General features: G+C 39.4%; 2 protein-coding genes across 2 annotated transcripts; both read right to left on the minus strand.

Annotated features, from left to right (window-relative positions):
- Positions 1–1790: 1790 nt before the first annotated feature.
- LOC117464606 (sodium-dependent neutral amino acid transporter B(0)AT2-like) lies at positions 1791–9771 on the minus strand. Its single transcript, XM_034107136.1, has 13 exons — positions 9712–9771; positions 7249–7282; positions 7043–7192; positions 6410–6567; positions 5501–5621; positions 5200–5375; positions 4218–4328; positions 3882–4123; positions 3375–3558; positions 3092–3293; positions 2518–2677; positions 2227–2389; positions 1791–1988 (listed from the first exon to the last, which is right to left on the minus strand). Exons 1-13 carry the CDS (start codon positions 9769–9771, stop codon positions 1791–1793), a joined length of 1959 nt encoding a protein of 652 aa, XP_033963027.1.
- Positions 9772–17416: 7645 nt separating this feature from the next.
- Positions 17417–21328, minus strand: LOC117464397 (uncharacterized). Its single transcript, XM_034106810.2, has 5 exons — positions 20955–21328; positions 18860–19666; positions 18383–18538; positions 18191–18283; positions 17417–17928 (listed from the first exon to the last, which is right to left on the minus strand). Exons 2-5 carry the CDS (start codon positions 19031–19033, stop codon positions 17749–17751), a joined length of 603 nt encoding a protein of 200 aa, XP_033962701.1. The 5' UTR covers positions 19034–19666; positions 20955–21328; the 3' UTR covers positions 17417–17748.
- Between the last annotated feature and the right edge of the window lie 1167 nt (positions 21329–22495).

Here is a 22495-nt window from a genome sequence, read left to right on the forward strand (position 1 = left end):
TAATAAAACCCTTAACAGTCCTTTGTCTACCGCCATTTTAGTCCTCACATTTATGAAAGGATGAAACAGATAAATCAATATAAAACACAAACACAGGTATTGTTTGAACAGTATTCACTTAACTGCTACTATTTGATAATTACCAGAGGAACTCAAAGGACCTCTTTTAATATCTGGAAATTGCAACAAGACTTTCTGCCATTTTCAAATGTAACACACTTCTTAAATATCAGATGCTGCATCAATTACTGTGAAATCCATGTAACTAGTAGCCAGTCATTTACTGTAATTTTACAGCCAAACATTTTACAGTGTATGTAAAACTGAAATGTAGTACGAGATGTACACGCACACACGTAGATTTTCTATTTCTATTTAAATATGAAAGATAACAGAATACAGTTACCCAAGGGGATCTTAAGACAAAGATATCAAATCAAACAACTTATCTACTGATGATGGTTCAGATAGATGCCACATTTCCCTCAAAATACGTTATTATAGTATACATAATTAAGAGGGCTTCCTCTTTTAACAATTACTTATAATTCACCCTTTAAATCTCCAATGTCTATTCACTATCTAGAAAGCTACATTGTTTAGTCATCTTTACAGTGTGATATTTGATCCTCTGTGCTGACTACAGTAAGGGCGGTGTGTGTCCCACTCTCACCTTCTGCAGAACTGCCAGGACACCCAAAATGCTCAAGACCGAAAAATATAAAAGACAAACAAAGAAATGTGAAAACTCTTCACTATGTATAACAGTCAAAACACTAACAGTCACCTGCATTAACACATGTCTCGATAGCCTTAAACATCATGCATCAGTCTGCCTGCATGTGTTCTGGAAGTGCTTCCAGACTTTTACAGATACACTTAAACACACACTAAGGTCTGCATACAGTCAGAGAGAGCTGCAGGTCACAGGTCAATAAGAACATCTCCACCTAACCTCTACATGTTGTCCTCATGTACAGATGTTTACATGGCAGCAGAAGTCTGGCTGTGTCTTTATGGAATAACAGTGAGGCCCACAGAGCATAACATATTGCTTTATGGTGGCGATGCCATTTTATTCATGTAAAAATTAAAGGAAACAATTCCCTTCTGGTCACAGATTATCATAACTTTTTGTGATACTTCAAATTCAAGGTCAATCGGGCCACTAAATGCAGTAACAATGCAGTTTCCAAGCTTGTATAAACTCTTTAGCATGTAATATATTCCACTGCATACTAGATTACAATTTGTTAAATGGATGAAGCATGTTTGAATTATTTTTACCTTTTTTTTTTTTTAAATACTTATTTATTCATTCACTTTTGAATTCAGTCCCTCTGTGCTGTGATATAGATGAATATAAAAGGTTGTATTTTATGTTATTGAATAAAATATTGTGGGAATAAGAACCTTTGAGCTTATCTCATTCCTCTGCATGTTTTTAAAGCTAGGGTAAATGAAATGCTTGCTGATACAATGGGCACTTGTAAATGTCTATAACTATGTATCCTGTAAATATAATGTGTAATGTCCTTTATTGTTTTATGTTTCATGTGGAATCTATATGCTGCAGGTCTCCCTTGAAAAAGAGATCTATGATCTCAATGGGACCAATCTGAATAAATAAAGGTTTGAAATGAAATGAAATTCGAATGTACTTCAAAATGGTCCACTGAACGTTGTACTTCTCTCTGCAATTCATTTGTGTAACTTCATGTCTAATGTTGAGGAAACAGAAGCAGCAGTCTTTTTATTTTGGTCCAGGTCTGACATGTCAATGATGTCAGTCACCAGACTTCCACAAGTGTTGCTGGTGTACCGGCAATGCTGTACCGACCGGCCTCTGAATCTCTGGCTCTTTGTCTTGTCCAGTCCATCAGGACAGCGTGAATCAAAGCAATCGGGACGGGCATCACAGCAATTATGATCAGCAAGGCCATGACAGCCAGAGCCCAGTCCGGGTACTCGAGGTACTCCTCAGATCCCTGAAGAAGAGAAAATAGAATCAAAATCACGCAAGGTCTGAAACAAGTGGAACTTATCACTACTCAGAGAAATACATAGAGAAATAAACCATTAGTTATATGCTTCAGGTTGGGAATTTAGTAAGTGACAATTTGCCTTTTAAGGGCTGTTTGTCTTAATTTGTCTAATATATAAATGTAAAATGTACAGTGTGTCCAGTTATCCAAAGAGAAGCTATGGAGCAGAGGGTTAACATACCTTCTCTTGGTTCCATGCCATATAGGTGGGGCGTTGGATGAACATCTGGATGGTGGTGGCGCCCAGCAGCCCCAACATAGCGAGCAGGCAGATGTATTTCCACAGGTACTTGTAGATCACATGAGGACGCCAGCCCAGCATCCCCTCAATGTCATCCAGGAACCTTCAGACACCCAGAGTGGTACATATCACACATTTGTGACCAACATTAATGGGATTAAGAGAACTAAACTGAGTTGTTGACATCTGCATGGAAAATAATATGTCCAAAAGTCTGAAAATAGACCCCACCTATCAGCTCCATACAGCCAAGACACACTGAAGGTCTCAAAAACCACAACAATGATGAGTGGCAGACTGGCAGAGTAATCATCGAACATCATCACAAAGTAGTTTCCACAGCGCTGGGTGAAGAGGAGGCCGGTTACAAAGCCGATGATGCAGCTGAAAACTAAAACAACAACAAAAATAACCCTTAGTTTTAAAAGTCATCTGCAAACTAGCAGAATGGATACATTCACGGCTAATTCCTGAATCACCTCAGAGGGTACCTTTACTAACTTCCCCCCCTCTCTGCTTTAGGTTCTGAAATCCTGATTAGTCAGTGATCAAAGACAAGACACTGATCTACAGGCTGTGACTCTCAGGGAAATAAGGTAACATTTTATTGTCCAAAAGCACTTAATAGGAAACATCTTGGATCTTTGTGTACTAAAGTGCAAAAGGTTGTCCAATCTCCATTCAATTCGATCATGACTCTTAGTTGTTGAGATGCCAGTTGGACTCCAGGCTGAGCAATAACTATTTGAAAAGTGGAGTTGCATTGATTGGGATTCTCTTAGGACACAATGAGGTGTTTTGTTACCTCTGAACTTGATCTTGTTCTGAGCCAGAGTTTTGAAGCGGTCAGTGAGCGGGGTGAGGATTCCCTCCATTATGCCAAACATGCTGCCGAGCCCTAAGTTGAGCAGCATGAGGAAGAAGAGCGCTGACCAGAAGGGGCTGCCAGGCAGGAGAGAGATGGCCTCTGTGAAGGCGATGAAAGCCAGGCCTGTTCCTTCCACACCCTGAACACAAACATGAGCACCACGTTTAATGTACCACCCACACAATACAAAGAAAGCCACAATTTGACTATTCATATTTACCTGCTGCATCTCTTTTTCCAGGTCACAGTCTGTTAGATTGCCTGGGAACTGTTTTCCATGCAGTTTGAACCAGGCCCTGTAGGCCTCGAGAGCCACAGCACTGGGATCAGAATAGTTGAAGCTTGGCATCAAGTTTATATTCACAGGACCGCTGAGAAACTGCTCCGATAACTCCTTAATATTACTAAGGGAAGGAAAAGACAAACACACAACTTTAAACACACAGTTCATTCAACATGCATAGATATTTAAACTATGGCACCTGCATAAAGTCAATTATTCTGTTCTACGGTTGGGTAATATGTTAACATTTTTAGGCCACATTAGCCTTAAACAAAGAAAAATTGCCAAGATATTAGCATAGGAGTGTGTTTATATGTGCGTGCGGCCTTCCCCCGCTGTAGATTCAGCAGGGAGAAGCGTTAGATAGGCACGTTTGCTTCGTTCAACAAGTCTTTAGGTCGTTTTTAATGCGTAACTCAGTATTTTTCTGCTCATCCGACATACCTGACCACACATGCCAGGGCCTTGTTTTTGGCGTGGAAACCGAGCACAACGAACACCACCAGAGTGGCCAGCACAGAGGTGAGGAGGTTAATCATGGAGATAGTGAAGGCATCACGATGGCAATTGTTGTTCTTGGGATTATAGGAGGAGTAAGCGATGTTCGACCCAAGGCCGACACCAAATGTAATGAACACCTGAGTGGCTGCCTTTCGCCACACCTGCATGTCGGCCCAGATCTCCAGCTATAGAGGAATAAAACAACAGTAGGTGTGCTACAGAAATATGTATATAAGCCTCTCTTTTCTATAATCAACCAGGCCTTTTGTCTGCAGATACCTTTGGGTAGAACATGAAGACGATTCCCTCTAAAGCCCCGTCCAGCATGAGGCCTCGAACCAGGAAGCAGAACAGCACCACGTAGGGGAAGATGGAGGAGAAATACATCACCTAGGAAGAGAGTAAGAAACATTAACAAGTGAATACGTCGAGCTACCAGTAAACATTCGTTTTTTTCTTAAGGCACACAGAAAAATAACAATTTCCCCATCTTTTTTATAAAAATGTCCTTGTGGCAGCGTGGTGTGGTTAGGGCGCCGGCTGCTGGAGTGATAGTGGCTCGGCCGGAGACCAGACAGCTTATCAGAATCAGGTAATCAGTCACTCAATAAAAGCATGTGGTAACCTGGTTCTGGTCTCCTGCAGCAGTCTGGGTCCTGGAAGGAGGACCGTGACTCACCCAGCCACCTCGGGAAATAGAGGAGCAGCCCAGGGTTCATGGGAGACCCTTTTTTGTGTTTACACCCGTAGCCTGAAATAAACTCTGCTTGTTTTTCAAACCATTCTTTCCATCCGTCATATTTTATTCCCTTCGTGAGTCCTTTTGGTAAACTGTGCTCCAGCAGACAATTTCCTTAAAATGGCTAAGCTACATTACGTGAGCTTTTATAAACTGTATATAATAAAATTCCCTGTTGAATGCTGAATGTTGGCTGCTATTGCTGCTTTTCTCTAGTGATGTTAACCAGAGCCGTATTGGAAGTCCACTCAGATATTAGCTTTACCATTACATACATGCAGGTAATCATTTGATACAGTATTACATTCACATATTTGTTAACGATAAACATGACCTACCATATCACAGTGCCATGATAGTACTTTTATATTTCTGTCAATTATAATGTATATACTGTATCTAGAAAACAACACGGACTCACTAAACACTGATAATCACATCTCTACTGAATCACCTGGGAGCTGTTAAACAAACCTGTTTGACATCACAGCTTCTAACACTAAGGAGTCACAACAGGGTTACCTTGACAGAGGTCTTGATGCCCTTGAACATTCCCAGGCACACGAGGGTCCAGGCGGCCAGCAGAGAGCTGACGATGTACGGGTTGAAAGAGCCCATCTCATCGATGGATTCAGTGATATCCAGAGCTTTACGGTACCAGAAGTACGATGTGGGGGAGCTCTTTTTACATTCTGGTACTGGTGTATAAACAAGGGAAATACAGATAAATCATTAAGCTGTCACGTGACACCATGCCTATACATTTACAATTGAATAACTCCTCATGTGTTATAAGTTTTGAACCGTAATGCGGTGTGTTTACCGGTCACATTCCCCTCTACTGGACAGTGTTCCCAAGGCAGAGGGTACTGGAAGGAGTTCCCGAGGTAGAACAGGCTCCATGCAAGGATCACATTGTAGTAGAGAGACACGAAGAAACACACCTGAGCACAAGATCATCAGGTTATGAGAAGATTATACGATGATTTGGAAAACACCTGAGGACAAAACAAATATTTGAAAAGGAGTAACTATCGTGCAAATGCCATTAACCAAATGTAAAAAAGGTGGGGAAAAAAACAATGTTAATGGTTGTGTAATACACACATTGATGTAATACACACATTGATGATTACTCAAAGAAAGCAACAGCATGCTTCCTTGCAGCTACTTCTCCTTTTTTATTTGGATAAATACACCAACTTCCTTGCCCTTTAGATATAGCACTGCGCTGGATCGGGGAAATGAAGCGAGAATCAAAAGATAGCACTAGAACAGCTAGAGCAGTACAAATGGTATCGCAAAATCCCTACTCCGGGACATATTTTTACCATTGCACGATATATTTTGTATATATTGATTGTTGTGCTTTTATTTATGTCTTAGTGGAAAACACCTGAGGACAAAACAAATATTTGAAAAGGAGTAACTATTGTGCAAATACCATTAACCATGTTTCAGAAAAGTGAATAAGAAAAAACAGTTTTAGACAAACCGAGTAATAGAGCTGCCTGATGATTATGCAAAGACAGATACAGCCTGCTTCCTTGAAGTTACTTCATTTTTTAATATTTGGGTAAATAATATATAACTACTTCCTCACCCTTTAGATATAGCACTATGCTTTGAGACAGTGGCTACTCTAGCACATACACCTGGAAAAGATGTAACATGATAAACAATAATAGAGTATATCTTTAGCAGAAGGCGGTGGACAGTGTCAGTTTCTCACCACACAGCTGGAGTATCCGATCCCTGCCAGCCGGGGGGAGATGAACTTCCACACCCCGATGCTGCCCTGTCGGATGGCCTGCCCGGTGGCCAGCTCCAGGAAGAACAGGGGGATCCCCACAGTCAGCAGGAGCAGCACATAGAGGAGGAGGAAAGACCCTGAGGACAAGGGGGGAGCAGCACAATTAGTTACTCTGAACAAAAAACGATGTTAACAAGAAGAAAATGTTCGTAGTAGACTGGGATATTTCAATCCCAAAACCTTCTTATTACTGACACCTGCAGCACAATGTTCTTTTTAAAATCAGGATAAATAGGACACATGAGGCTCATCTGAATGGTTGAGATAAATGTTAACATAGGGGAGCCTTGTTCCATGTCTTAATCTTAAAACACAGTCGGTGTTGATTCTATGTTTCGGACCGTTCCTTATGTTTTACTAAAGTAGCCACATTTCCCCTGGAATAAAATATAATCCAGATGTTAGAACATCAGCCGCAGAGCAGCAGTGATTAGTATCATATCCAGAAAGTTCAAGAGTCTATAAACACTTTGGTATTTAATTCACATGCATGGAATAATCTCTCTTTGCTCTTTCAATCCCATGTCATCTCACACCGATGACAATACACACCTCCTCCATTTTGATGGCACAGATATGGAAACCTCCAGATGTTGCCGAACCCAACGCATGACCCCACCTGAGCCAGAATATACTCTATCTTTGTGTTCCACCTGGCTCGAGCTGCAGGCTCAGAGGGAACCGGCTGGATCTCCTCTCCAACATATCCCACTGACCCCTGATTCTCCATCTGAGAGAGGGTGGAAGAATAAAGGAAAGACACCGGTCAACATGTGAACCACTGCACTGAGACTGTGAAGGATCACACCCTTAGTGCTAACGGCTGGGGAATGCAGCTCATTTTATCTGTGGATTCTGCACAGGTTTACCATAAAAGTCGTTATAATCTGAATCCATTAAAAAATATGACTGTTTATCTAAGGTTTTCACCCACAGGGATATTCAGAGGAAGGCAACTGTAAGAAAAGAACAATTATGGACAAGGCATGTTTATTTATATAGCACCTTTCAACACAAGGCAATTCAAAGTGCTTTACATTTTCTTAATGAAAGACATTAATAAAATGGCATTTAAAATCAGTCATTAAAAAGAAAAGATAATAAAACAATAATAGAGTAAATATGTGTATAGAAGTATTATAAAAGACAAATATGAATTAAAAATAATAATTCAGAAATAACCATGACAAGTGGTAGTATTGTGCAGACGTGCGGAAGTCAGAGGAATGTGAAACATTTTTAATACAAATATAATCTGTGGGGGAAACCTCTGAAGCAATTGGAGTCAGGACTCAAAGAGAGACACGATGGAGAGCTGGAGCTTTGATGGCAAACACTGACGGTTTATTTGGAGCTTCGGGCGGAGAGGTCACAAGACAAGTCACGGGCCACGGTTTGACCACACGGTTGAGATGCCATAATCAATTTTTAAGAACTCTACCCCCACCTCAAAGTTATGGGCCTTGGAAAATATTTCACCAACAGTTTCTCTCTTTTTATCAATTTTGATAACCTAAAAACCTTAGTCTAATAATATTTTGTTCAATACTTAAATCAATGGGAATCTTCAGATTTGTGTGTGGATTTACACAACATCAATTACATCAATAACAATCACATTAATAACAACATAATGAGATTGAAACATTCAATTACAATGATTGAGACAGCCAATCACAATAGAAAAATCATCTCTCGTCAGTGTTTGGAGCATCTTTTGTCAAAAGCATAATAATGAACACATTTAAACACAGATACATAATAACAAAAACATTTATTTTAAACTAAATTGTTTTAACATTTAATCATTTGTTAATCTTATTTATCAAACTATAAAATCTAAACCAGCTTGCAGTTTAAAGATTTACTTCAAGGCAATCACTAGTCAAAAGCATTTAAAATCAGGATCATAAGAGATCCAGCTAAGGTATACAAATTCACACTGGTGATCTAATCAATCTGTAATCTGCTAAATTGCAGTGTCTTCAATTTAGGATTATATTTACGTTAGCTTCATTACATATTAAATTAAAAGACTATGGAATGATAACATAATTACATTACTTAAGCTATCAATTATGTCACTTCAAAATCTGAAAGGGAAAAGTTAGGCAAATATTCTAAGACTTTTGTAAAAACCTGTAAAGGAAGGATTAAATATTCCTAAAACTTTAATTCATACAATTGTAAATGCTACAACTGATCTGTACCAAATTAACTATCAATTATTCTTATTAGCCATACTTACCTGAACATCTACTTATGGTACTTGGAAAGGGTTCTTCTGTGTTTATCTAATGTTGAATATAGAATATACATTTCTTTAAATTATACTTCTCTAATTTGAGGATCAAATGCTACATAATTTGTTATGATTTATTATAAATATTTGTTTTGGGAAATGAATTAATCCAGTACTTGAAACATCATTGTAGGTCTGTCTGTGCATGGATAATCCATTAAAGAGTAGTGTTGTTAAGCCTGATTGCTGGACAATTAAGGATATTAACATTATCTGTGATAATAGTAGAAATACCTTATTATTCAATACTTTATAATATGAGAATATTTATTTTCTTTAGTGCGAAAGTGTAATCTGATCTAAAATATATTAATCACCACTATTTAACACATGGCTGGTCATTGGAAATATAAAAAAACAATCATTAATTGTACATCTGTAAACATCTGGTCATTCAATTCCAGTGGCGAACCGTAAGGGCCTTCAAGGTATTCAGAACACTCAGATAAAACACTCAGATAAAACAAACAAATCGATTTAATTATATAAATAAAATGTATATAAAATGAATAAATGAGAATGGTATCTGTGTTGTTGATCTGTAATATTAAAGTGTTACGTTGATTTGTTTGTCCTTCTCGGACCATGCATTACGCATTTCAGTGGTTTTGCAACCAATCAGATCTTGTTCTGGGTCTCTGGGTAGAATATCCTTCAACCAAGGTATTCTACATCCTTGATCGAATGCCCTGGCTGTTGCACTGAATGAGGGCGTACGTTTGGACTGACAGTTTGATCAACCAATCATATATTGATTTGTAGCCAATGGGCGTGTTCTTCCAGAGTTTCCCTCGGTTCCAGGGTATTCTAGAAGGCCCGCTAGTTCACTGACTTTTACAGATACACTTAAACACACACTGAAGTCTACACAGTCAGAGAGAGCGGCAGGTCACAGGTCAATAAGAACATCTTCCCTTACCTCGGTCTTGATGAGCTTCACCTTTGACAAACTGATAATGGGGCAAGAGGGCAACAGCATTATGTAAGGCTGGATTTGGGTGGAAGGATTGCATTATCCTGTTTATTCGTTTTTAATAAATTGCCAGCTTCTCTGAGCTTTCAAGTACAAACTGTAACCACCCATTGTTTCCGGAGTGAAGCCCTTTAAGGATAACTTGTGTTTTCAAAAAGGTAAATGTGTACATGCTTAGAAAGCCTGAAAAGTAAATAAAGAAAACATTACAATCTGAGGGATCTGCTTACATGTTTGCCTTTCAACGACTGTTTAACTAAACTTTGGAGCTGTCATACATATTTCTGCCCCTTAAAAAAACTCAACATAAGCTATAATCACCAGCCAGCTGTACTGTACATACCGCACAAATATTTTTGGGATAGATGTTATCAGCAGACAAAAAAACATAGTGTGAGGGATTAATGTTGTCTTTACTCCTAAGTGTCAAAGAATAATTCTCCTTACTCCTAAGATATTTGACCTTTCGGCCTGTTGACGTTTTACGACCAAGCCGAAGTCTGTTATCTGTCTTAAGGAATGGGAACGGTCAGCTGTGGCTGACCTTACCAGTTTTATGACCGGTCAACTCTCGGTCATAGGAGCCATAGAGTCAGATAAAGTGATTCAGTGCCCCCCAGGTGTTCACAGATGCTTTCCCCAATATGGGGGTTGACTCTGAGTGAAGCTAATTAAAGGTCTGCCAAGATGGGAAGAGATTCAGAATTGACATGGCAACCCACCTGAGCAGTCAGAACTTTTGACTGTGTGACTTGTGATGTGAATTTCTCCGGCCGATGCTTGTATTACATATCAGTGTTTGACATCAGAACTCCTGCTCGTCCTGTGTCTCCTTCATGAGTCGGTGACTCCCACTGCATTGCTACACAGAAGTTTCCTCCACAAATTGGCGTTGTCGGCAGGATACGAATATATCTTCAGAGACTGGTAAGTGTAATTTCAAATCCACATTTGGACATTGCCTTGCCAGAATCTGTGATTGACGGTATCCTAAAATTACCTGTGAAACTGACCGGTTGTGTTTCATTTTTGGTTAATGAACATTTGGCTGATTGTCTCTGTGCAGGCTGCTTGGGACCAAATTACCATACAAGCATGCACAGCTTATGTTCAGAGTAACCTTAAAGAAATACATCAGTAAAGTGGAACTTCTGTTTAAAAAGCAATGTAAAGATTTGTATTGAACAAATGGCCAAATTCTGGGGGTTTCAGCGGCCAAACACAGCAGTTAAAAATAAGCAGCCAGAGATATTTCCCTCCATTGACTGCGGTCAAGCCAGCCTCCACTTGGGAAAACACAGTCAAGCCAGCCCGCACGTGATATTGGGGTGCGCGAATATTAGAAGCATTACGGTAAAATCCCAGCACTTACTCGGTCAATAACAAAAGCACCTATAAAAACAAACCAAACATATTAAATTAAGAAATATGTACTATATAATGTGATCAATAATTATTTAAAACAAACTACGTATAACTACCACGAGTAAATGTAAAATGTAAGGAGTTTCAAAATAAAAGTCCTTTGAAATCTCATATTGAAATCTCATATATGAGCTATCAGCCCTGTGTTTAGATAAGAATAAAACGAAATCTCTCCCTGATGCAAGACTCATCTCACTGCAGGGTGATAGAAGGACAGCCCATCTACTCACCCAGAAAAAAATCAGGACATTCTGATGTGGAGTTTCAAAATAAAAGACCTTTGAAATCCCATATATGAGCTATCAGCCCTGTGTTTAGATAAGAATAAAACGAAATCTCTCCCTGATCCAAGACTCATCTCACTGCAGGGTGATAGAAGGACACCCCATCTACTCACCCAGAAAAAATCAGGACATTTTGATATATAGTTTCAAAATAAAATGGTAAGGTAGGACCCAAACACAGTGTTAAAACAAGGGAGGCAGATATTGAGGACAAAAAAACAAAAAACAAAAAGGAGCAGGCGAGGTAAAAGTGAAATCAAATTTTAGACAGAAATGCACTATTATAGTCCTTATAGTTTACTTGTGGTATTTGCTAAAGTGTATATTCTGATTTATTAGTTTTGAATATTATTATTTTGTAATGGATGGTTTTCAAGGTGTACAATTTATGTTACATTTTTCTCGATTGCTAACACACATCTTTTTTTAAATTGCTCACTTTCTCAGAACACTAAACACAATTCACAAAACCACACACCTAAAGTGCAAAACACCTAATTTCTCCTGTGAAGAACTGCACTCAAAACTACTTAAACACTTACCAAATGCAAACTTTAGCACCACATATTCATTCACACTTCATTCATACTTCATTCATAATACTATATTGTTTGACCACATATTTTATGGGCTATGCTCTGTACATAGAGGAATGTCCTGCTTTTTTCTGGGTGAGTAGATGGGCTGTCCTTCTATCACCCTGCAGTGAGATGAGTCTTGCATCAGGGAGAGATCTCGTTTTATTCTTATCTAAACACAGGGCTGATAGCTCATATATGGGATTTCAAAGGTCTTTTATTTTGAAACTCCACATCAGAATGTCCTGATTGTTTCTGGGTGAGTAGATGGGCTGTCCTTCTATCACCCTGCAGTGAGATGAGTCTTGCATCAGGGAGAGATTTCGTTTTATTCTTATCTAAACACAGGGCTGATAGCTCATATATGGGATTTCAAAGGTCTTTTATTTTGAAACTCCACATCAGAATGTCCTGATTTTTTCTGGGTGAGTAGATGGGGTGTCCTTCTACCACCCTGCAGTGAGATGAGTCTTGGATCAGGGAGATATTTCGTTTTATTCTTATCTAAACACAGGGCTGATAGCTCATATATGGGATTTCAAAGGTCTTTTATTTTGAAACTCCACATCAGAATGTCCTGATTTTTTCTGGGTGAGTAGATGGGGTGTCCTTCTACCACCCTGCAGTGAGATGAGTCTTGGATCAGGGAGATATTTCGTTTTATTCTTATCTAAACACAGGGCTGATAGCTCATATATGGGATTTCAAAGGTCTTTTATTTTGAAACTCCACATCAGAATGTCCTGATTGTTTCTGGGTGAGTAGATGGGCTGTCCTTCTATCACCCTGCAGTGACATGAGTCTTGCATCAGGGAGAGATTTCGTTTTATTCTTATCTAAACACAGGGCTGATAGCTCATATATGGGATTTCAAAGGTCTTTTATTTTGAAACTCCACATCAGAATGTCCTGATCTTTTCTGGGTGAGTAGATGGGCTGTCCTTCTATCACCCTGCAGTGAGATGAGTCTTGGATCAGGGAGAGATTTCGTTTTATTCTTATCTAAACACAGGGCTGATAGCTCATATATGGGATTTCAAAGGTCTTTTATTTTGAAACTCCACATCAGAATGTCCTGATTTTTTCTGGGTGAGTAGATGGGGTGTCCTTCTATCACCCTGAAGTGAGATGAGTCTTGCATCAGGGAGAGATTTCGTTTTATTCTTATCTAAACACAGGGCTGATAGCTCATATATGAGATTTCAATATGAGATTGGTTTCCTCTCTGAAGAACCAGCACCTTACCGTGGTAGAGAGGTTTGTGTGCCCTGATGAACCTGGGGGCTGTGTTGTCTGGAACCTTGTGTTCCTGGTAGGGTCTCCCATGGCAAATTGGTCTCAGGCAAGGGGCCAGACTAAGATTGGTTCAAAAGACCTCATGAAAGGAAAAACAAGAAGTGAGGATACCCGGCCCGGAGGAAGCCCGGGGTCCCCTTCTGGAGCCAGGCCCAGAAGGAGGACTCGTCGGCGAGCGTCTGGTGGCCGGGCTTGAGCCGGAAGGCAAAGCTCTCTGTCTACCGGGCCATTTTCGTTCCTACCCTCACCTATGGTCATGAAGGATGGGTCATGACCGAAAGAACGAGATCGCGGATACAAGCGGCCGAGATGGGTTTCCTCCGCCGGGTGGCTGGTGTCTCCCTTAGAGATAAGGTGAGAAGTTCGGTCATCAGGGAGGGACTCGGAGTTGAGCCGCTCCTCCTTCGCGTCGAAAGAAGCCAGTTGAGGTGGTTCGGGCACCTAGTTAGGATGCCACCTGGGCGCCTCCCTAGGGAGGTGTTCCAGGCACGTCCAGCTGGGAAGAGACCAAGGGGTAGACCTAGGACCAGGTGGAGGGATTATATCTCTTCGCTGGCCTGGGAGCGCCTTGGGATCCCCCAGTCAGAGCTGGTTGATGTCGCCAGGGAAAAGAAAGTTTGGGGCTCTCTGCTGGAACTGCTACCCCCGCGACCCGACCACGGATAAGCGGGAGAAGATGGATGGATGGATGGATTTCAAAGGACTTTTATTTTGAAACTCCTTACATTTTACATTTACTCGTGGTAGTTATACGTAGTTTGTTTTAAATAATTATTGATCACATTATATAGTACATATTTCTTAATTTAATATGTTTGGTTTGTCTTTATAGGTGCTTTTGTTATTGACCGAATAAGCGCTGGGATTTTTACCGTAATGCTTCTAATATTCGCGCACCCCAATATCACGTGCGGGCTGGCTTGACTGTGTTTTCCCAAGTGGAGGCTGGCTTGACCGCAGTCTCCATTGCCTCTGTGAGCACGGCTCCAGCAGCAGCCGGGGGTGTGTGTGTAAACATCCCCCCCGTGTCTGGGTGGCTGCAGCCGTGCAGCTGAGAGGAAGAAACAAAATGGTCTAAAAGCACCCGTCGTTTGCGACCGTCTTCTGCATTGCTGGTAAGGCTGGGTATGGAGTTAGATTTGGGTCAATATTCTAGCGCGTAAAACAAGCTACTCACGAGCGGAAAATGTGCTTTTACACGCGCATAAAATGACCCTCGCGCGCAGATTAAACCCCCGCGAGCGGCTCTGCGCCCGCGAGTGGCTCTGCGCTCGCTCGTGAGAGAGACAGCCTTCTTGCTCGCGGAGTGTCAGCCTCGCGGAGTCTGTCTACGCGCGCGTGAAAAGTTTCTGGGATTTTGGAGCGGAGCCACTGGATTTTGATTGACAGCTGCAAGAAAACCCGAAGTTGCCAGGTTTGATAAATGCCTGCACTACCAAGAGCCGAGGAGTGACGGCAGCAAAATCAGTTGGACGAGATTGAATGGTAAAATTGTCCATAAAAAACTATTATATTCGTAAAGTGTACAGCTAATATATATATATATATATATATATATATATAACAATTTATTTTATATAAAACAATATATTTTTGAGTGGGCTGTATCTGTCGAAAATTGCTAGCTACTGTCTGCTGTACACTCTTAGAAGGGATGTGTCAAATATGACACAACATGTGTTGAATTTCAACACACCTACAGAGTGTGCTCAGGGACAACACGTGTTGTGTTTATTTATGTGTAAATCATTTTTACACACAAAATGTGTTACATGCCCCTAACACACAATGTGCACATTTTACACATTGTGTGTCATAAATGTGTAACCAAGATGAACACACTCATTTGTTATTTCTGCACATTTTGTGTTATATTTCTTTAACCAGAATTAACATTTGATTGTGTTATATCTGCACATTGTGTGTCAATGACGATTACTGGAAGTACCAGGTGGTGGATATGGTTTTTATTCAAAAAAATTGAATGCAAGAATAAATTCATTGGACATTTATTTACAAGGATTTCATTAGCACAATATGTCATTAAGAAAATAATTGTTAACATTTAAAAACATTAATATTTTTCTAATTCATCAAATGTTGACAGAATAGATCATTCATAAAATCACACCTAAAAAAACCTTATACCTTGGTTAAAACAAACTTAATCTTCAGCAAACTATTGTTGTAAATGACTTTCAGCTGAGGGAATATAGTGATGAGACTCTTCACAAGGACCACCTTTTCAGTGTTGGATGGATAATTAAGGATTAAAATGAATGACAAGTGAGCTATTTATTTTTTATTTTTCAAAAAGAATACAAAAAGTTCTAGCATACAAATATTACAAATGCGTGATAATAAAGCAATTGGTTATAAAGAATGTCCTTTTGTATCAAGCAAATAATTTTTTACAACCAATATATCACTTAAATGCAACACTTATATATACACATATGGACCACTTTACCATTCAATCTCGTCCAACTGATTTTGCTGCCGTCTCTCCTCGGCTCTTGGTAGTTCAGGCATTTATCAAACCTGGCAACCCCGGGTTTCCTTGCAGCTGTCAATCAAAGTCCAGTGGCTCCGCCCCAAAGTGCCAGAAACTTTTCACGCGCGCGTAGACAGACTCCGCGAGTATCGAAAGCCTAAAGTGCCACTATTCGCCCGTTTAAAACGCGCGTTTTTCGTAAAAAACGCCCGTTTTTTATCGAAAGCCTAAAGTGCCACTATTCGCCCGTTTAAAACGCGCGTTTTTCGTAAAAAACGCCCGTTTTTCGCGCGTAAAACGCGCGTTTTACGCGCGTTCTCGACGCGTATAAAACGCGCGCATTTTTGACGCGTATAAAACGCGCGTTTTTTAACCAAAAAAACGCGCGTTTTTGACGCGTATAAAACGCGCGTTTTTTTAATATGATAATGAGCCCCTCCTTCTGATTTCCATAGCCACTAAGTTTAAAGTGTCTTTAACCAATCAGTGAAGAGTAAAGCCAGACCAAAGCAATCTGTAGTTGAAAAGTTCTTGACATTTTTAGGCTTTGCTGTAAATTGTATATTATTCCAGATTCAGGGATGAAACTAATTTTCCTTTGAATATAATCAATAAATCAAACAATATAAAATATATATATATAAAAAATACAATTGCCTTACCCTTTTCCTTAACCCTATGGAGTATAAGGATATTTTCTCGATATGTAGACGTCTCCTTAAATCACTTTTTAAATGTACTTAACATGGCACCCCATATGTTACTTATCAAAATATTCAGGACACTCTCTGGTCTTGCTAGAGATGCAAGTCACTCACCTTAGAGCACTGTCTTATGAGATACTTAGCTGAAAATGAGAAATCCGATTTTTGGAAAACCATAGGTGAAAACACATTTACTCATCTCATCTATTTTTTGGGGCGTTCTAGATTTGGTTTACAAAAGTAGTGAAATAATATGAATTACACTATAGGCCTATATAGATTAAATGAAATGTTATTCATGTGTAAAATAGTTCCATCCCTCTGCTTTCACCACAGAAAAGTTACATCAGGACTGATTCATCACTTCATATTCCATACCAAGGTTCATGTGATGTGTACAAATACAAATTGAGCATTAGAACTTTCTTTTTTTTCAACCAACAATTTATGTTATTATAAGAAACTGTAAAATCTCAATATTTACAATATCAGAACTTTTTCAACCAACTATTCATTATAAATGAATGCCTGTGAGACATGTCATCTCTGAAAATGATTAGACATGCATAACTTCTACAGTGAAGATCGGTCATACTGTAAGTGCAACTTCTGAACACAACACTTTTTCGCAAATGTTTTACAATGCATAATTATTATAAAACCTTGGTTTTAGAAACCGTACCATGTAACAATGGAAACTGTGAGTGAGTGCAACAAAGTGTCTACTCTGGGATGAACAGCTGGGTTCTCAGTTTATTCACTTTTGGGCTCATCTTTTTCCCCTCAAGCTCCATCAATACTTTTTGCACAACTTCAAAAGTGGATTGCAGTTATTTCTGATATCTTAAGTTCAGTCAGACAACTCACGTGTTTCTTTAACATGTTTATTAGAAGCAGCATATAGTTGCGTTTGGCGATTAGGCTCGGGCATCATCACTCCACAGATATACATAGCACGATGAGTGATGATCAAATAACTAACCCCCGAGCCTACAGGTGGAAGCTGGGGTGGTGGTGGGGCAGCAAGCAGCAGTGACGTGGAAGTAGCTGCAGCTATAGTAGCAGCAGCAAGCAATGCATGGAGAGAGATCTGGCAGGTTAAATAGAGCAGCATATTAAGGAGACTCTGTTTGGTTGGTTGTAGAGTGGCAAGGGGGCTTTATGTATGAATGCAGCGTAAGTGCTCGAGTTGACTGCCTGCACTAGCTCGCAGGCATTTCAGTGCGTATATGAGCCCGAAGAGCATGGCAAAAGCTGTCGCAACCCAGGGCAAGGCGCTGAGGACCTCTGATTCTTCGATGAGAACCTTGACGTCTTTGGGTCGATGAAACTGATCCTCTTTCCCAGTGACAAAGGTTTCCATTGTTGCCTGCCTCAGCGTCCTGCATATCATGCAAAAAAAAGGGGAATGGATGAGGACCACAGAGTGTAGTTCAACAGGCCTGAGGCGCAAATGTTTCCCCAAGATTGCAGCTACCTTTTACAAATACAAGATTAGAGTGGATAGATGAAAAGGAAAGTTCTCAGTTCAGTCGGCTCAAGAGGTCATCACAAATGACTATCTTTCTAACCAAGCAGTTATTTGCATGCAGTACAAATATGTTTTCTTTTATGAACAAACTTCTTGTGAGTGAGAGGTCTTACCTGGAATTCTTTGATGAGATGGTCAACAGGTTCACCCAGGTAGACCATTAGAGATTTGAGGATGCATGCTCTTCTGATGGCGATGTCCACAGTCTGAGTAAGAACAGATATATATATATATAATAAATCAAATGCAAGAAAAAGGACGATTCAGCCACTGATCCCACAGATAAAAAACTCATTCATAGATACCTCATCCAAAACCTGCAAGATCCCGGTGGTCTTCTGTTTCACAACTCCTCCCCTGCTCCTGATGACCTGCGGCAGTTTGGTGGAGTGTTTGTCCAACTGCGCCAAGAACTTTGTCTCCAATGGAAATGTTGTTATGCGCATGAACTCAGCATTTACCTAGAAAATATAAGCAGCATAGAAAACAAAAAATACTGAGAATTTATAATACACATATTTTTTATAAAGAGCCAACGGTTTGATTAAAAGTACTCCAAGTCAGCTTGTATGAATGTAACATTTAAATGAATTAATCCACATATTGAAAACCACCACCAAATAAAGACACTAAGAGTAATAGATGTAAAGCTTATATTGTGATATATATTCAAAAATAAACGTCAACATATTTGCCTTGGCTGTCTATAGTTGTTAGTTAGTTGGGCCCTCATTTCTTCTCCACTACAGGCTTACAATCAAGGTGTTCATCAAAATAATTACCTCTTCCATGTGAAAAAGTGCAGGCCACCGCTCCAAGAGGCCTTCAATGCTTGGCCTCTGATGCACTATTTCTTGTCTTCGGTATCCAAACGCCTTCGCCATCTTTTCTTTTATTGATTGCCGGTTGTTTCTTTTCTGTTGTTCTGCCAAAAGGGAAATTGTCTCTTGCTCCATGCTTTCTGGAGTCTCACCAATCGACAAGGATGCAAAATGGTTGGCCTCAGCTCGCCTGGCTCTCTTTAAATTCTTCGCAGGGTAGGACTCTTCTTGAGACTTGGTCTTCAACGAGTTCACAGCAAGCTCTGCAGATGATTTGAGCTTGGTGTCAGTCTAGATTGGTTCTTTGTGTACTCTACATTTCCTCTCTGTAATTGACATTCTGTGTCATAGGAGAAGACCGGGATAGGAAACACTTTAGGCCACTGCTGTGTTCTTAATGATTCCGAGGAAGAGCCGCTAAGTAGTACTGTGTCATCGGTATTCACAGATTCAGAGGAGTCTTCACTGTACAGTCCACTTGTAGGGGTACTATTTAAATGGTATCTCAACTGGGTACAAGACCACAGTTGGAGAATCGGAGTCTAATTCGACAACTTTGATCAATGTTACATCTTTAATCGCATGTGTAGATGTAAGATTAACAAATGTGTTCCCAAAATCAGTGTCCAATCCACATGAATTCTTGACCTCCTCAATGAGCTCTTCCATTGAGTTGGGAATCCCATTTCGAAGCTCCAGTCTGACGCTGTTGTGGTCGTTCAAGATGATCAGCAATCGAACAGGTGGTTCAATATCAGCCATGGCGCTCTAAGAGAAAGAGAAATAGAGAGATGTGAAGAGGGAATTAATGAAATGCAGGTGTACACTCAATACATTCTTTCTTTTCAAATTGCATTGTACTTTACAAAGTATTACATACAAAGTTCATATATATATATATATATATATATATATATATATTAGGGCTGTCAAACGATTACATTTTTTTAAATCAGATTAATCACAGCTTAAAAATGTATTAATCATGATTAATCACCATTCGAACTATGTCCAAAATATGCCATTTCTTTATGTATATTGTTGTGGGAATGGAAAGATAAATGAAAGAAGGCGGATATATCCATTTAACATTGTTCTGTGTGTCAAAATGAAAGACAGCCCACTAAAATTCGTTACTCAAAGCCTATACTTTATTTTAGGACAGTGGTCAACATTTTGGTGATGTAAAAATATATAACACAATGTTGTAAACTCAAGTTACATTTACAATATCTTTATCAATTGAACTCGAAAATTAAAATATAAGTCGCTCGTCAATATGAAAGAAACACACTTACTCTGTCCTTAAATTGACGTTTAACACCAGAATTTCTACTCTGGTAATACATACAAATTTATAGTCTTATCTATTTATTTACAATATAAAACACGCAGCCCGCCTGTTCATACTGTTTACAGGCCACCAAGCCTCAGTTAAGAAAAGGTAAAGTTAATATACTTAATGTTTGTCTGAGTATATTTACCTTTGAATCTGGCCATGACTCATGCTGGTAGACCGCTAACGCTAGCATGCTTTATTCAGACATTGACTTTAGCCTGTAGTCATGGGTGGGTAGTGTTTTTACAGTCCACTAGCTCAGTTAAGAACATTTAACGTTACAGTTAATGTTGTGTTGAGAAATATATGCTCTGCTGAGTGTTCTTCACTGGATAATGCGTGGTCTGAATAAAGAATGCTAAACGTTAGCGCATGCTAAACATTAGCACAAGCTAAACGTTAGCGCATGCTAAACATTAGCGCAAGCTTTTACGGCCTACTCAGTCAGAGTCACGGCCAGACACACGTAGGCTAACGTTTCCCATAAGTAACGTTACATTTTCTTAACTGAGCTACCGGACTGTAGTAACGTTAGCCACCCATAACTCAAAGCGGGCTAAAGGCTAAAGCTAATGTCTGAATAAAGCATGCTAGCGTTAGCTTATAAGGGCTATCAACAGCCGGTAAGACCCACAGCCAGAGTCAACGGAAGATATACTCAGACAAGCGTTAACGTTTCGGTATTATATTAATATATATACATTAGTTTATCCTTACCAGTATCACATGTGCTTGTTTTCCAAGTGTCAAAGACTGGAGGCGGATGAAGTCTGCTGGTTACGACGATTACCTCTGTCACTACCATGGTCACTACCGAACTGCCCGATCTGTACTGCCTATGTGCGAGATGGTCTGCTACATACGGCAACCCAAATGGGACACTTGACACAGTGGCCTTTGGCAAAGCAGAAAAAGAACACCCGACAATATTAATCTGAACGAGAGAGATTAGTTAGTTAGTTATTGTTATTACAACGTGACTTCTCTATTATTTAACAACTCTTTTTATTGGGTTCTTTTATTTTGGGTTAAGTAGATTGTCAGAATAAGTGAGAAATTGATTTAACTTCTGTTAGACAGCTATCATACTGAATAAATATTTACAGTGAATGTATGCAAAAATATATGGCATTAATAATGTATAATCTAATTACATTAACTGTGAATGTTTCATTTTATTTCAAATGAAATAAAATTACATGAAAAAGTTGATTCAAGAATAAATCTCTGTTATTAGATCAATACTTTTCTTATATGACTATTATTGCTACATTTGAAAGGTCTTTACCAGTTTTGGAATTATATATATATAGCACCTTCTGCCATCCCATCTCTACTGACAATCATTAACACTTAGATTTTATATTTATATTCACTGTTGGATGCTGGACCTAAGATTTTCAACGACATAATTACTCTGTTGCTATGTTAGATCATTACCCAGTTTTCTCTATCATCAACACAAATAGGAAGTGAGTATATTTTCCAGGTGGTGCTTTGGTAAAGCAGACTGGGAGAAATGTAGAATTTTCTGTAAGGAGTCAGCACAATTGTTAGCATTAGAAGGAAGTATAGAGGAGTGCTCAAATCAAATCAAATCACAATGCACATTAAAGAAGCAGCAAATAAAACTATACCAAAAAGAACAACAGAGGGTAGGAAGAAAGTGGTGCCGTGGTGGAATGAGGAATGTAGCAGAGCTATTAAAGAACAAAACAAGGTATTCAGTAACTACAGACATAGCATTAACATCATACTTGTGTAAATGGATGGAGAAGATGACATATAGCCATGTCTTAGAACAAAGAGGGTTGCTGAGTAATTTCCAGACTGGTTTTCGCAAAGGAAGATCCACAATGCTTTGGTTAGAGTGATCAATGAGGTGGGAATACAGTGTGAAGACACTGAAAATGAAAGAGGTTATGGCAATAGTATATTTTGACATTGAAAAGGCTTATGACTCTATGTGGAGGGATGGGTTACTCATCAAATTAAGTGACAGGTGACAGTAACAGTGACAGTAACAGGATCATGGCTCAGACAGGAAATTCAGAGTTCAAGTAGGGGCAGAGGTTTCGAAAGACTTCAATATAGAAAATGGTATTCCCCAAGGGAGTTCAATCAGCGTGATATTATTTAACATTATGATAAATGACATATTGACTAAGTTGGACGGATGCATCAAACCTGCGTTGTAGATGACGGGGACATATGGATAAGGGGAATAAATGTTCCAGAAGTGGTCATACAACTGGGGT

This window comes from Pseudochaenichthys georgianus, chromosome 19 (assembly GCF_902827115.2).
Source record: "Pseudochaenichthys georgianus chromosome 19, fPseGeo1.2, whole genome shotgun sequence".
Taxonomy (NCBI): domain Eukaryota; kingdom Metazoa; phylum Chordata; class Actinopteri; order Perciformes; family Channichthyidae; genus Pseudochaenichthys; species Pseudochaenichthys georgianus.